The sequence below is a fragment of the Alligator mississippiensis genome, chromosome 1 (assembly GCF_030867095.1).
Source record: "Alligator mississippiensis isolate rAllMis1 chromosome 1, rAllMis1, whole genome shotgun sequence".
Taxonomy (NCBI): domain Eukaryota; kingdom Metazoa; phylum Chordata; order Crocodylia; family Alligatoridae; genus Alligator; species Alligator mississippiensis.
Window position 1 is genome coordinate 86,535,895 of NC_081824.1, and position 16,243 is coordinate 86,552,137.

At 36.0% G+C, this 16,243-nt stretch overlaps 1 protein-coding gene across 1 annotated transcript in view; it reads right to left on the reverse strand.

Moving 5' to 3' along the window:
* The window catches only part of ASCC3 (activating signal cointegrator 1 complex subunit 3), a 567,972-nt gene that overhangs the window by 84,396 nt on the left and 467,333 nt on the right, over window positions 1-16,243 (reverse strand). Inside the window, exons 31-34 of the mRNA XM_006271799.3 lie at window positions 15,054-15,191; window positions 14,829-14,949; window positions 10,781-10,913; window positions 8,292-8,417 (exon numbers count right to left, since the gene is read on the reverse strand). Coding sequence (XP_006271861.1) covers window positions 8,292-8,417; window positions 10,781-10,913; window positions 14,829-14,949; window positions 15,054-15,191 — 518 coding nt within the window. The remainder of the gene's footprint in view (window positions 1-8,291; window positions 8,418-10,780; window positions 10,914-14,828; window positions 14,950-15,053; window positions 15,192-16,243) is intronic.

The following is a 16,243-nucleotide window of genomic DNA, read 5'->3' on the forward strand; positions in this document are numbered from 1 at the left end:
GGCTCAACCTGCACACAAGCAGGGTTGAATATTTACAATGCTGTTAACAGGTGCTGAGTTGTTTAATGATTCTAATAGCCAGAAGCGTACTGAGAAAGCCAGCGGGATCACAATTACAGGCTGTTTGAACACAACAATTACTCGTCCCCTGAGAGGTGTGAAAGTCAAAGGCAGTTTTATCCTAACAGCATCTAGCACATGGGCTAGACAGGCTAACTTCCATTAGTAGTCCATGGGGAAAAAGCAATAACAAACCCCTAGGTATCATAAAAATTTACAAAGTACATAAAATTTAAACAATCAAAAACTGAAGGAACTAACTTTTTATTGTCTTTTAAAATAATATATTAAAAGCCTTCAGAACTTGTCGGGCTTAGCAAAAACAACAAACTGTGAAACATGAACTTATTTCTCTAATCTAAGCAAGTGTGGAATTTCATCAGCTGAGAAAGATAGAGAGACGTGCAGGAACATAAAATGTAGATGAAGTTACACAAAACATTAAGGATTTAATGTGAATGGTGGCAATCGTTTCCTGTTTAGCTTATGTAAACCTGACCTGAGATCTTGCTGGGAAATTTTTCATCAGGCTTGAAATGGTCCTGCTATAACTGTCAATGCTGTGAAGTCATTTGTTGCAGCACCGTGTTTTTTATGTTCAGATTATACGGTAGTAATAATGACACACATAATGGAAGTGGGTTGCACAGACAGCTAAAAAACTAAAAGAAAAATCTTGCTACTTTGCAGCCTCTATCAGGAAAAAAGAAGTGAACAAAATCTGGAGTATTAATTAACCACCAACATTAGTTTATGCTTTTTGAGACTAACAATTCTGAAACCAGAATCTTTCTTTATATACATTTACAGAGCCAGGCATAGGTAGTCATCTCCAGTGGCTTAGGGGAAAATGGAATATTTGGGGGAGGCATCTTCTGATCCTAATAAGGGCAGGAAAACCTTTCAACATAGTGTTGTTGGGTAGGATATTGAAAGCGGATCCCAGCAGTGGCTTACAAATTGTTTTCCAGTAGATATGGATCACCATATTTCACTGGGAAGGAAAAGGTGGACCATACTGGATTTGTACACCATAACACATGTGGGCTATAGTCTTCATTTATTTATTTATTATTTTACAGGATTTAGATTTTTGTGTATTCTGAGCACAAAAATTATACATGCATGTATGTACAGGTATGTATGTATGTGTACAGGTGTATGTATATATACATATGCATATACACATATTTATATGTATATATATATGTGGGTATAAATGTGTGATGTGTGTGCTGAAAATCAATAAACATCTAAATCCTCTGTGTGTGTGTGTGTGTGTGTGTGTGTGTGTGTGTGTGAGAGATAATACATTAATTTTATTCTTACTCCTTTTCTTGATCTGGATTGCGTTTACTTGAGAATTCTAGGAGAACAGCTCCTAGCTTCTCTGGAGTCAGAAAAGAATTTTCTGCTGGACTTGTGTCACAGTTCAGACCGTTACAAGAAGCTTTGTCTTATAAGAGAGTTTTCACCACTTGCAAACCAGTGCCAAAGGTACCTGGCACCTGTAAATGTGAGGCGCTGCTTGCACGTTATTTAGTTTATGATGGAAAGGCTATACAAATGAAGTATGGTCCAGGCAGTCAGAGTACTTATTTAATGCAAGTTGCCTTTTTTGAGCAAATGCTGGGGGCTTAAATCGCACATTTTCAAAGACTATCATTTGCAATAGACAGAAGAAGATCTTATCTGTGCAAAAGCCCAACACACGAGAATTTCTATGCAATAGAAAGTATTAACTGTAGTTCTTTTTGATGTAGGTTTCCATGTAGTTAATTCCATTCAATTAACTGTGTTCTCTAAACTTATATGCAAAATAAAGGCTTTTTTTGGAAATGAAACAAACTCACTTTATTGGTTTGCTCTCACGGAAGAACTACATTTACATATACAATTCAAAGTAAGTTTGGCTTACACCAGTTTTGTGATGTGGTTTGTACATTGCTAAGTAACTGGGTAAAATAAGGTCTTGTTAAAAAATAAATAAAAAGGCAGGCCTATACATATTGTTTATGCAGGAAAGCCCATAGCTTAAAACTATAAGCCTCAAAGTAGACAGATTCTTGCATAAGAATCTGCACACTGGACAGTAATAACTATACTTATTAGGCAAATTAGACACACTCCTCTGATCAATATACATGAAATTGTGTAAGTAAGATATAAAAGGTACCAAATTAGGTATTAATAAGAGCATTTTACTGACTTAGACAATTCCATTTTCTTATAATTTACACTACACCATTCTTTCATTCTGGTTAATGCCTTAAATTTATCACGAAGTGGAAAATCTTTTAAGAGAAATCTTTGAATGAATTGACTACAAAATCTATCATATCTACACATGCAGTTTATATAGAGAGAAGAGATTTAACATTTTTACTTTAATATGATGATAATCTGTTTCTCAGTCTAATATGCACAAATTAATAGTCCAAGTCCTAAATTCACTTTTCTTAGCTTCCTACATGTAAAAAGGTTTCTATGCTTTTTTCCTGATAAAGCAGATAACTAAAATATCAGGATCTGTTATTCAGAAATATTTCATGTCTCCCTTTTTCACCTTTTTCCAGAAGTGCTGAATTAACTGGTTTATCCTCTTAAGGTTAAAACATCTCTCACGAATTTCACACACAGCCAAGGATCTTCTCTCCTTCCCTACATTATTTTTTGTAGATCTTTAACCTGCTAGCTGAGATTGACTAATACCCCACAACTGTCCTTTTTACATATTAGAATTCTTTGTTAACCTTTCTCTTTGTTTTAATCAAGAACCTGCCTAGTTAGGATATATAAAAATTTAAGGGAAAAAAAAATCCACGCTACAGTGCCTACTGGCAATCAAAACAAAAGCTACCTTGAAACACGAAATTTCAAATGATCTGAATATTTTACTAAGGACCCCACCACACTTTATAGTTCTTGTGCAATTAACTAGTTAATTGTATAATTACAATAGAGGCCAGCCACATGGTGCAAAGTAGCTATCACACAATAAAAAGCTCCAGCTAGCTATAGTTAGATCTCAAAAATCAGATAAAGTTAGCTATAAAGTTAGATCTCAAAAATTTGCTATCAGCTGACAGGGCTCCCAGGCTCATGGATGCACCATGAGCAGCTGGGACTGGAAGTCCTGCAACTGAGAGGACTCAGCCCCAGCAGCTGCTGACTCTGGGTCCCAGCAGTACACCGCAGCTGCTGGGACCCGGATTCCCACATCTGTGGATACTGGGTCCCAGCAACTGTGGGGCACAGCTGCGATAACCTAGCTCTGGGTGTGTGTAAAACCCCCAGGGCTAGGAGATTGCTGCTGCTGCAATCTTTTAGCCCTGGGGGTGTGTGAAACTGGGAGTTCCAGAACTGGGAGACTGGCGGCTTGAATCTCCCAGGCCCCCAGCCCCTGGGGTGTGACACACCCCTGAGGCTGGGAAACCATGGCAGCTGCAATCATCCAGCCCCAGGGGTTTCCTGTACCTCCAGGGCTGCGATATTGTAGCAGCTGCATCTCACAGCCCTGGGGTAGCACTGGGAGCTCCCACAACTGGGCACCCCTCAGCTGAGGGGCTCCCAGCTGCGGAAGCTTGCTTCTTGCCAGTAAAGGGGGGAGGCCCAAATCCCAGGTATGATGGGATCTGATGCACAATCCTACAATCATGCCACCTGTCATGCACATATGGTATGGCAGGAGGTGCGACTGTGTGGACTGCGCACTAGATTCCATTGTGACTTTACCTGCACGTGTAGAGGGGCCCTTACAGTCAATTATTTCTAAACAAATAATACATTGGAACTTGGCATGTTGTGATGTTCACAATTTGGACTTTAATTCGTAAATCAAGGTATATTCCTCATCTATTCAGGGAAGTGGCCATTCAGCCACTTCCACATATATGGGCTCAAGTATTCGTTTTATCATTAGACTTAAAAATCCATGTCACAGATAACAGGACAGATGGATTAAAAAAAAAGCATGGAAATTATAAAAATCAGAAAAAATAAATGCTGCAATATTTATAATTTTTTAACATTGTTAACATGTATTATTACACAAAAGAGATATACAAGAGTCAAAATTAAATTTTATTAAAAATATTGTTATTAATATTAATGTTATATGCTTAAAAGAACAGAACTGTTAAAAATTGATATGGGTTGCCCTGCCACGAATGAAAATAAGAATTAAGACATGATTACCTCTTTGGATTTTTTTTTTTTTTTTAATATTTTGAATAGGGTGACAACCTTTGTCAATGCAGCACAACAGAGAGGTTTAAGCTATGGATACTTAAAATTAAAACTTATCTTGATTTTTATTTCTTCCTCAGAAAACTGACATATATTATCAGTTGTGAGTATAATCTTTATTGAAAGCTTTTGTTATAGGACTTTGCAGGTGTAAATAGAGTGATTCAGTATGTGTTCACAAAGTGTTAGCACATTATTTCACAAATATATAACATTGCTGCATATTTCTAAAATGCATTTCATTTTGATGAAACCCAAAGCAATTTAAAAATATTTCTTATGGAGAAATGTGGTAGCTGTTTCACAGTGTAAAGAAAAGTTATAAACACATTTATGATAGAAGGTGATGCAGAACAGTATACATAGGCAGGATAAATCATATAAGGATTAAACTGGAATGCAGCTAGAACTCCCTGTCTCTCGTGGTAAAATGGGTATTGCATCTTTAGGGCTAAGTACAGACAATCCAAAAGCCTGAGGCTGAACTGATTCAGTCTTCACAGGTTAGTCTAAGCTGTGTAGATTGAACCAATAAATAAGTGAACAGACATTCAACTTTTAATTCGGGAAATGCAGCCACATGCTTGCAGTGGCCCAGATCAGAAGCTGAAGGCACTAGAGCATGCCTCCTTGCTTGGTTGAAGTAGACAGCTTGGTCCAAGACTAGCTCACCCACCCTGCAAGGGGGGAGGTTTACAGTGGAGGTGCAAAGCATCCTGGGATGTTGGGGGACTATGAGTTAACTTGAATCTGGAGCGGATATGGGACAGAAGTTGAATAAACTGATTTAACCTAAATCAGTTAAGTCTGATATTACATCCATCCAGGTTCGTCTTAAACTGGTTTTGAAAGCAGTTTATGTACCCTGAACTAGTGTTGGGTTACAAATTTGAACCGGTTTCCAATCACTTACACCGGTTTATGTGTAATTTCTATCCCTAGCCTAGGTGGTTAGGTCCAATACCTAAAAGAATATTTACTTATGTCCTAAGTGCAAGTGATTATGACTCTGACTTATATCATTAAAAACAACACAAAACAAAGCTCTTCTGTGGCTCTGGAGTTATTTTACCATTTCAGAGAAAAAGCTGACTCCATTTTCCTGAAACACAAGGACATGCCTCAATAAAAACAACAGGTTGTTTGACATTATTTAATATGTGAGATATGACATAACTGAAGATAGCCTAACCAAAAGCTTTAGTCCTGTACTTTAAAAGTTTTAGATTAAATGTTATTAACATCCACTATTGTGTGGAATGATGTTAAGCAATAAAAATGTGAAAGACAGATAGTGTTGGGTTTGCACTTGGTACCTACAAACAGTTCCTCCTGGGGATTTGAGAGAGAAGTTCCATAGACTGCTTTAACTTAAATCAGTTAAGTCTGATACTACATCCAAACCGGCTCATCTTAAACCGGTTTCAGCCATTTTGAAAGTAGTTTATGTGCACTGAACTTCTGTTTTCTTACAGGTTTGAACTGGTTTATGATCACTTATATCAGTTTATGTGTAATTTCTGTCCCTAGCCCTACAGCTAAGGAATGGTCTTTATTCCTTCTGCATAACTAAGCACAGAAGGAATGCTGTGGAGATAAGTAAGGGTAAGGCAGGGGAAAAAAGGAAGAGGATGTTTGAGGATTTAACCTGCATCTTCAATGTTATTTCTACTGTGGGACTTCCTTGAGTCTAGTCATCTCCAACCCACACTATCACATTTTCTCAAATACCACATGCAACTTTTCTCTCCAAAATGGGATGTGTCAGAATCAGGAAAGCTGATTTTTCTCTGCTGGAAAAGCAGCAAGCCTGAAAACTGTGTGCATGCCATGAGCTACTGAATGGCTGCCACTTGTGTCTGACTCAGCAAGCAGGAAGGGCAAAGTCCTGTGTTAGCCCTCTCACAGACATGGCTGTTGGCTGACCACAATAGCTAGTGCCTGAAGCAGCAAATGAGCTGCTGGTAGTATCTTGATAAGGTTTGTGATATGGAAAAAAACTTTATTTACTGGAACCTATATAAAGAACTACTTACAATAAAGAAGCAAAAGTCTTGCAATTTCCCTTGCAAGGATCTGGGGTTTAACCTTGTTTGACATCCACTATGTCCTCCTGCAAAAATAGAATCTCCCGGAAGTGCACCTGACAGCATCTGACTCCAGTTGTTTGTGCTAGAGTTTATTGCATCGCCTTAATGGCACATGTAGATGCACTCACTATGTCACATGACTGGAAAAATCTTTTTGTCCATCTGCTTTCAAAAAACAAGGTGCGTGTTTTATTTGGAGGCATGTGGTATGCAAGAAAATATGGGATCAATCCCTGTTAGTCTTCCCCCCAAAATGTCCTCCACTATGCTCAGCAAATTTACCCTAAGAAGTCTCTGTATTATCTACCACACATCTGCACAACATTCTGTACTGTATGCTCAGTCAGTTCCTAATTTTCCCCATAAAAGTGCACTATAATTATCTCATTTCTTTTGAATTTTGCATGTATTTAGCTTTCTTCTTACCCTCCATTACCACAGACACAACTGCTGATCAGATTTGTTTGCTTTCTCTCCCACTATTCTGATTTTCCTGCAAAGAAAACTCAGCACTCCATTGCTCATGTGTTGTGCTTCTGTTCTGGGTCAGGACTGTTTAGGTATTTTGGCTCAGAACACCAACTTACTTTTAAGAGAAAAAAATCAGTTATAAACTGGAATATAAGTCTTCATGTCATATTAATGTAATTAGAGAAATTCCTCAGAAGTAAGGAGCATCAATTATCCCGAGTAGGAAGCTTTTTCTAGATTTTGGACAGTTTGAACACTAGCGAAATACTAAATGTCCAGACATCGGTCATTCAATGTAGGTACCATATACTGGATGGTACAAATTGTTTTATAAAGAATATATATGTTATTAATTATACCGTATAGAAAAATTGTCAACATATTCATTAAACATGATAACCCAGTATCAAAATATATCATTATGAAGTTACATACTATCCTGAATAAATTCTGTATCTTCAAAATCTTTTTTTTTGTCTCATATATTGACCTTGGACAAAATTCCCAAAGTCACACAAGATCAGACCTCTGTACTTCCCATCACTCAAAATCTCTTTGTAAAAAGTTTGCTTGGAGAAAGATTCAGGTAGAAAGACTAAATGCAGACTACAGAACTAATGAATAATGAAATGTGGATTTAAAGCAACTTGAAGATTTCATCTGCAGATTTAGCAATAGAAGCTACTCATAGGGAACTCAAACTGAAAATGTTGTAGAACATAATGGGGATAAGTTATGTGGTTTCAGGAATATTATAGTCTTGAGTACACCCAGACAGTATTTAAAAACTCTATTCTCTACAGCTCTGGTTAGTGAATGGTCAGGGACACGTGGCATGCCATTTATCCCAAACAATGTGGGTAGAGCTACATTGCTGGAACAGCTCACAATAGCTTGTATACCAGCTGGAGCAAGAAAGGATGACAACACCACTTGAAAACATTTGCACACATGGTCTTTTCTAGTCTCCTCTAATGAAAAGACGCATTGTCACAGAGAAATCACCAGCAGCTACTCCATGAACTACTGGAAAATCTGGCATGGAGATTTCCTATAGGAAGCTATGCATAACATGTCATTGTAGTTACTAAAAAAAAGTTTTATTTCACTATAAAAAGAATCTGCTGGCATGCAAGTGTAATTTAGAAATATTGATTTCACAATTTTGATTGGGCTTTCTACAATTTCATCTTCATTACTGAATAGAAAACCTAAGATCATCTGCCAATAAATCTTTTATATATAGAGAGAAATCTTGCAAATCATTTGCATGCAACTTCTGTCCTATAAGTCAATAGTAGTTCAATTGCTAAGATACTGAGCATCCTAAACTCCCAATATATACAACAGAAAGCACCAACTTCTCAGCAACTCTTTCCTGTGTTTTTTTTCAGTTATATTACATTTTCATTTAACACTCACGTAGGGTTCATGATCAAACGACGGAAGAAATAGGTCCAGGTGATATAATCCATTGCATCTTGCTTGGAAGTAATAGTTCCAGCAGCAATTTCAGCATTCAAGTGATCAGAGAGCACTTCCAACAGGCTAAGGGACAAGATATGAAAGGCTTTAGCTCTCTTTGAACTGTTTTTGTTTTCCCTGTAGATTTTCAAAAAGGCTTTAATATTTATAATCTAAAAATGTTATTCTTTTTCTTTAAAAAAAAAAAAAAAAGACATTTTCCTGTAATGGCACAGTTATTACCTCTATGTTGCAGCAATCATTTCACACTTGTACATAATACTTAGTTCAAATTCACTTAGTTGACAATTTGACTATGTATGCTGCATTCTTTAGCTTATTGTTGGGAAGGTGAAAGGTTGAAATTGCTATGTAATGATTTATGAATACTTGTGTTGACATGAATGAGATGCTTACTGTGTGAATATGTTGGTTTATCGTAATGGGGTGCATAAGAAAAAACATACAGAAAACAGGAGAGCAATTCAGGATAAGCCACTTTTCAGCAAATACTTGAGGGTTGTTAATATGATGAACAAGCCTTTAATTTTGAAGATTTTACCTCTTCATATTTCAATAAGAACAATTAGTTTTTCCCAAAAAGAACAAAACCCAGAAATACAGAAGAAAAAAGGAATTTTGGCAGTTTAAAGCAAGTTTCTCTCACCACAAAGGGGAGAGTTTATTTGGGATAAACACATGGAGACACAGGAACCTGCTGGGGAACCTGGATATATTAGGCATAGGTATGTTATCATCAGAAAATGGAAGAGTTTAGGCAAGACAGACATACATATTAAGTGCTTATTGCTTGAAAATTCATTTTCTCCTCTTTAAATGCTTGTTCTTAGTGCTAAAATAAACAATGCTTTGCTATTCTATGACTCTGGTACAGACTTCTGAAAGGAAGAACTGCAGGTGTCCAAATTCAGGTCACAGTGGGGAAGTACAGCTGATACACAGGGCATGATAATCCAGTGACAGATCGACAAGGGGAAGAACTGCAAATTCTCAGGGGAGGTAAAAGCATGAGATCTGACACCTGAGCAGTACACCAGGAATGACCAGAAAGACGATAAATGCAGTGTCATGGAAATCCAATTTCTTTTTTAAACATTTACTGAAAAAAATCAAGAGAAACCCAACGAAATGTGAAGAGTATAGACAGTACAGTCAACCCACGCGGTGTCTGGTAGAACAAGGAAACAGTTCCAAAGCAAAGGTCCCTTCAAGAAAAGAACAAGTGAATCTAGTTTCCTCTTTGAGAAATCAGGGAGTCTCTTACTTCAAAAGCCTTTAATGATCATAAAAGAGACCAAACTCTTAAACAGTGTAGGACACTTCTGTTCATATGTTTATATTCAGTAACAGAATATCACACTGCTAAGAGCACATCATTGGTATCCAAAAAGTTTCAGGAATCTGAGACAATTTATAATACTTCAGATATAAATATTTTAATACTGTCTTTTGTAAATTAAAACAAAGCTTCTATTTTTAGAGATACTACTTCGCAATGTATAGAAAGGTCTCCTGGTTTATTACCAGAACCACAGAGTCTGGATATAATATTTGCATTTTTACCCTGATTTTATTTTTGCTTTGAATGATATCATTCTGAAGAGGTTCCATTTCTTTTTGTTTCCAATTCAATTATATTTTCTAAACAATGAACATGAATATTTAAAAACAAGCATATATATGAAGGTAACCTATGATTAACTAAAGTTTGGATGTAAACCCTGGCTGTTCCTTAAGAAAAAATTGTGCATAGCTGGCTATGCTAGAAGAGACTATACTGGCTACAACTATAACTGGTAACACTGAACAACAAATGATAAACTGCAAAAAGGTTAGCAAGGTTAGCACAATATTTCTTGGTTTTCTTTACTTTTCTTGTCAGAAAACTTACAAGTAGTATTACATCTGTTTACAACAAGATATGTTTCCCTTCGGGGCTGATGTCTCTTCCTGCCTTAAGGGGTCTAGATCAGTAAACAAATCATATGTGAAAAATATTAGAATTGTTTTTTCTGCCAAGCACTCTTGCCCTCAGATTTTCTCTCAGGGTTGCTGGAAGCATGAGCAGTTGTCTTATATAAGAAAACTGTTCTTTCAAAGATATGTTATCATCTCTGAATGTTTTTTAAGATTCGCCCCCACCACAAGATTTCTGATTGCTTTTGCTGTTAGACCAACATGGCTACAACCTAGATCCCTGCTTTTAAGAAGGCACCTAAAAGCAGTATAATATTTGTCAGGGTTATCTAGAAATGGACGAGATAGTTGGAGGAAGACATCTAGACTTGTCTCGATAAAGCAGGTTGTGTGCTCAGGAGAAGAACGGTCTTTAAAGACCCCAATATTTTGGTGCATCTCTGACTCCTCTCACATCAATCCCACATTTGCAGTGTGTTCTTTAACCTCTCTTTTTAGTCAAATTTTACCTTGATTCTACCGGGAAAGGTTCATAAAGAAACTTTTTGTAGAAGTCTTTCTTAATATCGTGAACTAGAATCACAGCTTTGCCTTGGTCATCAAACTGAGGTCTACCAGCACGTCCCATCATCTGAAGCACATCTGGTAAACAGATAATAAACAGATTTAAGTTCAGTTTATAGTACAGATTTGTACTGTACAGCAACTAACTCAAGTATAACCTCAAACCTGACTCTATTACTAAGTGACCATAGCATATTAGGACAGGGATTCTGTTGTTAAAAAAATAAAAATAAAATAAAATAAAAGGTTGTGATTATGTAATTGAAGATCACAGCACATGCATACGATGGCTATATTAAAGTTTATTTATTTATTAGTTTTTATATTTATATCCTTGTAGCAGAAACTGTAAATCTAGCACTTTCTAACTTTCACTCGCTTGATTTTGTAATCTAAGTAACGCCTTTTCCTAGATTTCCTAAATAATTGCCTCTTCCTATGCAATTTCCTAGGAATCTGTTTTAAGGTACAAACAAATTCTATTATATATTATGTCTTCTAACATTTGAATTAAGGAGAAATTATATTAGCTGGCAGATATAAAAGACTTATTTCAGAATGGGTGATGAGCTTTGGATGCCATGAGCTCCCCATCATCATATTATAACATGGTACAACAAATTGAAAGAAAAAAGTCTTAAATTCCTCCTAAAAACTTACCACTACAGTAATGCCCCTGTTGCTGGCACTAGTTGGCCAGTTATGACTATTATGAACACTAAGAATACTATTTTATATAAGCAAGCCCTTTTTATTACTGCTTGGATTCTCCCCACATCCAAATGGAAGCATCCAAGCAGACGATGGATGTCTGCTTAACTGTGTATACCTTGTCAAAATATGAACTTGTAAATTCAGAGGAGCAAGTACAGATTTTGTTTTCCCAATTTTCCTGCTACGCCATGCCCCAGAAGGATTCTAAACCCTGCTTGGGGTCTTCAGCAGCTACCTCGACATGAGTAAATAATATAAATGAAACCACTGATGTTTTATAAGTGTTTTAAAAACATGCATTAATTTTAACATCTTATATATTCTTTCCTGTGTTCTCTATGATCTATATAAACCATATTCTTTATACAAGCTCATTTTTTATTAAATTAAGAATGACTTTCAACTATAAATGAAGCTGGTCCCTGAACAGTATTTGTGAATAGGTGCATACAAGAGAACAAGGGAACCATTTCCTGTTATTTGAGCTCAGTGTATTAAAACAGAATGCAATGACATGTATGAAATGGATTTACCAAAAGTCATCAGGAAATTATTTTTATCAATAACCACTGTCTAGCAATACAAAAGCAACATTTTCATTACTTGCTGTATGTTGCCTGTAGCTGGCTGTTAACTACTGGATTAGTCTTGAAATGTCAAATGCAATACAATTGGCCAAGTAAATGTCTTATAACTAAGATGGGTCCAGCTTAAAACCTCTGATTTTCACTCTCTACATTTGCTTAAGTTTAGATGTGAATTTTGTTTTATTTTCAAACTACTGAACAATCTGTGAGTAATTCACTGTCCATTTTCTGCCCCCAACTGCATATAGGTAGCCAAATTCATTCAGGGTGCATGCAAGCATTTGTTTATGATCATGGAGTTTACTTTAAATCACATGATCATAGACTGGGAGTGGCATGTACAGCTGTTTGCCGGTGCTAGGAGTCATGTGGAGAACTTGGAGTCACTGTAACTTGGAGTGGGGGGAGAGGGAAACAGCATTAGGAGGGGCTATCTGATTGGCAAGCGGTCTGGTGGGTCTGTGAGGGGGGTTTCCTCTGGGGATTAGGGCGTGGGCTAAAAATATCCTGGTCAAGGCTGGGGATGTAGGAAGTTGAGCTTTGGATGTCATGAGCTTTGGATGCCTTGAGTCCTGGGGCTGGTACAAAACGCTGGGCTTTCCTAGCCCCAGGGATGCACTCTGAACATGTGCAGACATTTGGAAGATCGGGTTAACCCACTGCCTATTTATCTTAGTAACTTCACTTGACTAGGTGAACTAACTTAGATACCCAGGTGAACTAACTTAGATTGGGCCCCACCAATTTTTACCTTGATTTAATGCCCCCTGCCTGCACAGATGGGTATTTAGATTGATCTAAGCCTAGTTAGGTCAATCTAAATGTAACATCTGTACATACCCTCTGGTAACTGCAATGGAGAATAATCAGAGTATTGGAGATTAGAAGAGACAGTGAAGTAGAGACGCATGAAAATTTAAGAGCATCACAACAAACTGCTTATCTGTAGGGCCTATTTCTTCACAGCTTCCAGAGACATCAACATTTTATAGAAATTTAAAAATGATATTATTCTAAGCAAAAACACAACGTGATTAAATAATTTAGATCTTTTTTAAAATAACCTTTCCCCTAATACTTTCACTTACATCTTCTGTTAAGTTTTAAATATCAAAATTAAACTGGGCACAAGGTTATATATATCTCTCAAAAATTCTCACTGAAGATGCAACAGACTTTACAAAATTTCCAAGCAATACCTTTAAGTGAAAAACAAGTCCATAAAAACAACATAACTGGGCAATATATTGATCTCACAATCCTTTTTTCAATTTTCAATTTATTTATTTTAATAAGTCTTTTTTAACTTCCAGCTCTGCAGATTCATTGTGGGATCTAAATGTAAAACCATATTCCTTCCTCCCTAATATCTACCACCAGAAATAAAGTTATCTAATTTAAGAGGATCAGATACAATCTTCTCCAGAGATTCTTAGTATTATGTTTTCATCAGACAAAGAATGACACAAAGTACTCTCAAAAGTGCAGATCATGCTGCTGTAGTATGCCCCCCGGTCATACTAGAATTCAGGACCAAGAGCTTTGGCTTGGAAATCAATTTTAAGTTTCCTGCATGGAATGCAGGACAACAGACATTAAATTAAGCTCTATGGTAGACTAGTTGGAGTGACATCCCCTATAATATTTTGAGTTCCAACTTTTTCAGTGAGTAAAAGTTTTTCTATGGAAGGGACTCTGCTTGGTTAAAGTCATGAATCTCTTATGTTACAAATAAGATTTATATTATTCCTAGGAATACGGTGTTTCTGGCCCAGTTTCAGATAGTTTCAAATCAAATTTACTTTCTCTGCTAAAACTGCGAAACAGAAAACAGAACAGGAAACCTGGAATAAATTTAACTTGTCCTCCAAGCTTATTACCATTCAGATAAATAGTCACGTTTGTCTGACATTTTTAGAAGTCCTTCCTTTTTTAATTTTTAAAAGTTTTATTAAAAGGCTGCAAAATGGTTATCACAATTTTGATAGGTTGGAGGCAGAAGCAGAATTAGAAGTGAAATTTTTACATTAATACTGAAACTAAAATATATAATTTAACTTTAACAGTTTATTTTAATTGCTTTTTACTTCACTCAACTTGGCCAAAGATAGCATATTAGTTTTATTTTAACTTGTATTCAAGTTTAATCATTTAAATTTCAGATTCTCCTGAACTAACACAGAACAACGTTTGGATTGCAAACACAGCAGAGGCACATATAGGTATCTAAAATCGTGTTTCTAGTACTGGAAAGAACATACTGAAAACAATTAGTTTTTCATATGTTTTTATAAAATGTTATTTTTAAATACATTAAAAAGTTCACCAAATATGACTCTACATTATCCCACAAATATTCACTGTGCATGTTTAAACCATTTATTTTCCTCTTTTTAAAATGCCTATTTTGAATAATTTTAACAGTAGTTTTTCTAGAGAAAGGTATCCAAAAAGGAAGGCAGGTGGACCCCAAAAACACAGAATTTAGCAGTATTCTTATAATTTACATTTAAAACACTGGGGGGACGGGAGAGAGCAAAGGGGGGTGGAAACCAGTAACAAACCTATTCCAACCTTTAATATTATTAAAATTTAAAAGGCTCAGTTTCTAAAAGTAGAAGGTAAACAAAGTTCATATTTTCATATGCTTTAAATGCATCTTGGTAATTATAAATAATATTTTTGTGAATACCTGTAATGGGATAATCCACATAACGCCTTGTTTTTCCATCATAATATTCTGTTCCTTTAACAATTACTAAATGAGCTGGAAAATTTACACCCCAGGCTAATGTGCTTGTGGCAATAAGAACCTAAAACAGAAAGCCAGATTAATGAGGTATATGTAACAAAGAGACAACTTTTAAAACTGCATGTAAAACTCATTATTGTCTTATTAAAAAATAAATAAATGTACCTGGATCTTGCAATTCACAAATAATTCTTCTACAGTTTTTCTGTCTCTTTCATGTAGCCCAGCATGATGCATGCCTATTCCAAAGGCAAGAGTCAGTTTCAGATTAGAATCTCTTACTGTGGCTATAACGTCATTCATCTGTAACAGAGAGAATGGTTACATAATTTAGAACAGTTGTTCTAAGAAGTTTTTAACATTCAAAGGTTGTTGTTATTAATGATTAGCTTTGTTCCAGTAGCAATCACGATGTGTTAGGCACTGTCTGTATACATAAAGGAAGATGTAGTCTGGTCCTGGTTTGCGGTCAGATTACAGTCTAAAAAAACTCAACAACATACAAACGATGGAGAGAGAAAAAGTAGTAAATGAATGTATAGATGTCTATATGCCTAATATATATGTATTGTTTAATTTTAAAAACAGAATTAAAAAATAGTAAACTCAGGAGTATTCTGGTCTAGGACACTCTGAATGCTGAAAGCCTCCTGATTATCAGGTGAAGTCTATTTTCAAGTAGCAAAATTGTCCATACATATTTTGCTATGGAACTCAATTTGAACAACTGTATTTTCTCAAATATACTATTCCATGGAATATAGTACACACACAGTTTTTGAAAGGCAGCATGAAGAAAAAAGTAGTTTTCTTGTAGTAAGTAACAGAGTAGCAGTAGCTCGGAGAGTAGCCGACTTTATTGTTCTGCTCCCTGTGAGTCCCTGCAGATATTTTCTGTTTCAGCTGGTAAGCAGGACAACCTGCTTTTACCATATTTCATGCACACTCTGATTTCTATCAGCTGTGCTTTGGCAAAAAAAAAAGGTGAGATAAGAAAATACAGTACTTTTTCAAGTGCAATTTTGAGGTAGCCTCTAACAAATCTAGAGTAAGTGTTTGCAAGCATATTACATTTATTATACTCCCTTTATCAAAGAATTTGGTAATTTTAGCAAAAAAGAAACAGTGAGGTTTTTTTTCATAGTCTGCTTATCTTATACAAATTCATGGTACCTACTGGTCAGAGTTATATTACCCTTTAAAGCTGAATGTGAATCCCTGGTGAATCACAGTTATGTTAAAGTCTAAATTTACCCAATGATTTCACTCACTACACCTGCATTTAGTTGCTTGCTAACCTGAACAAGGCCTTCAGGCAAACAACTTCACAATTTTTCCTGGAATATTTGTTCCAC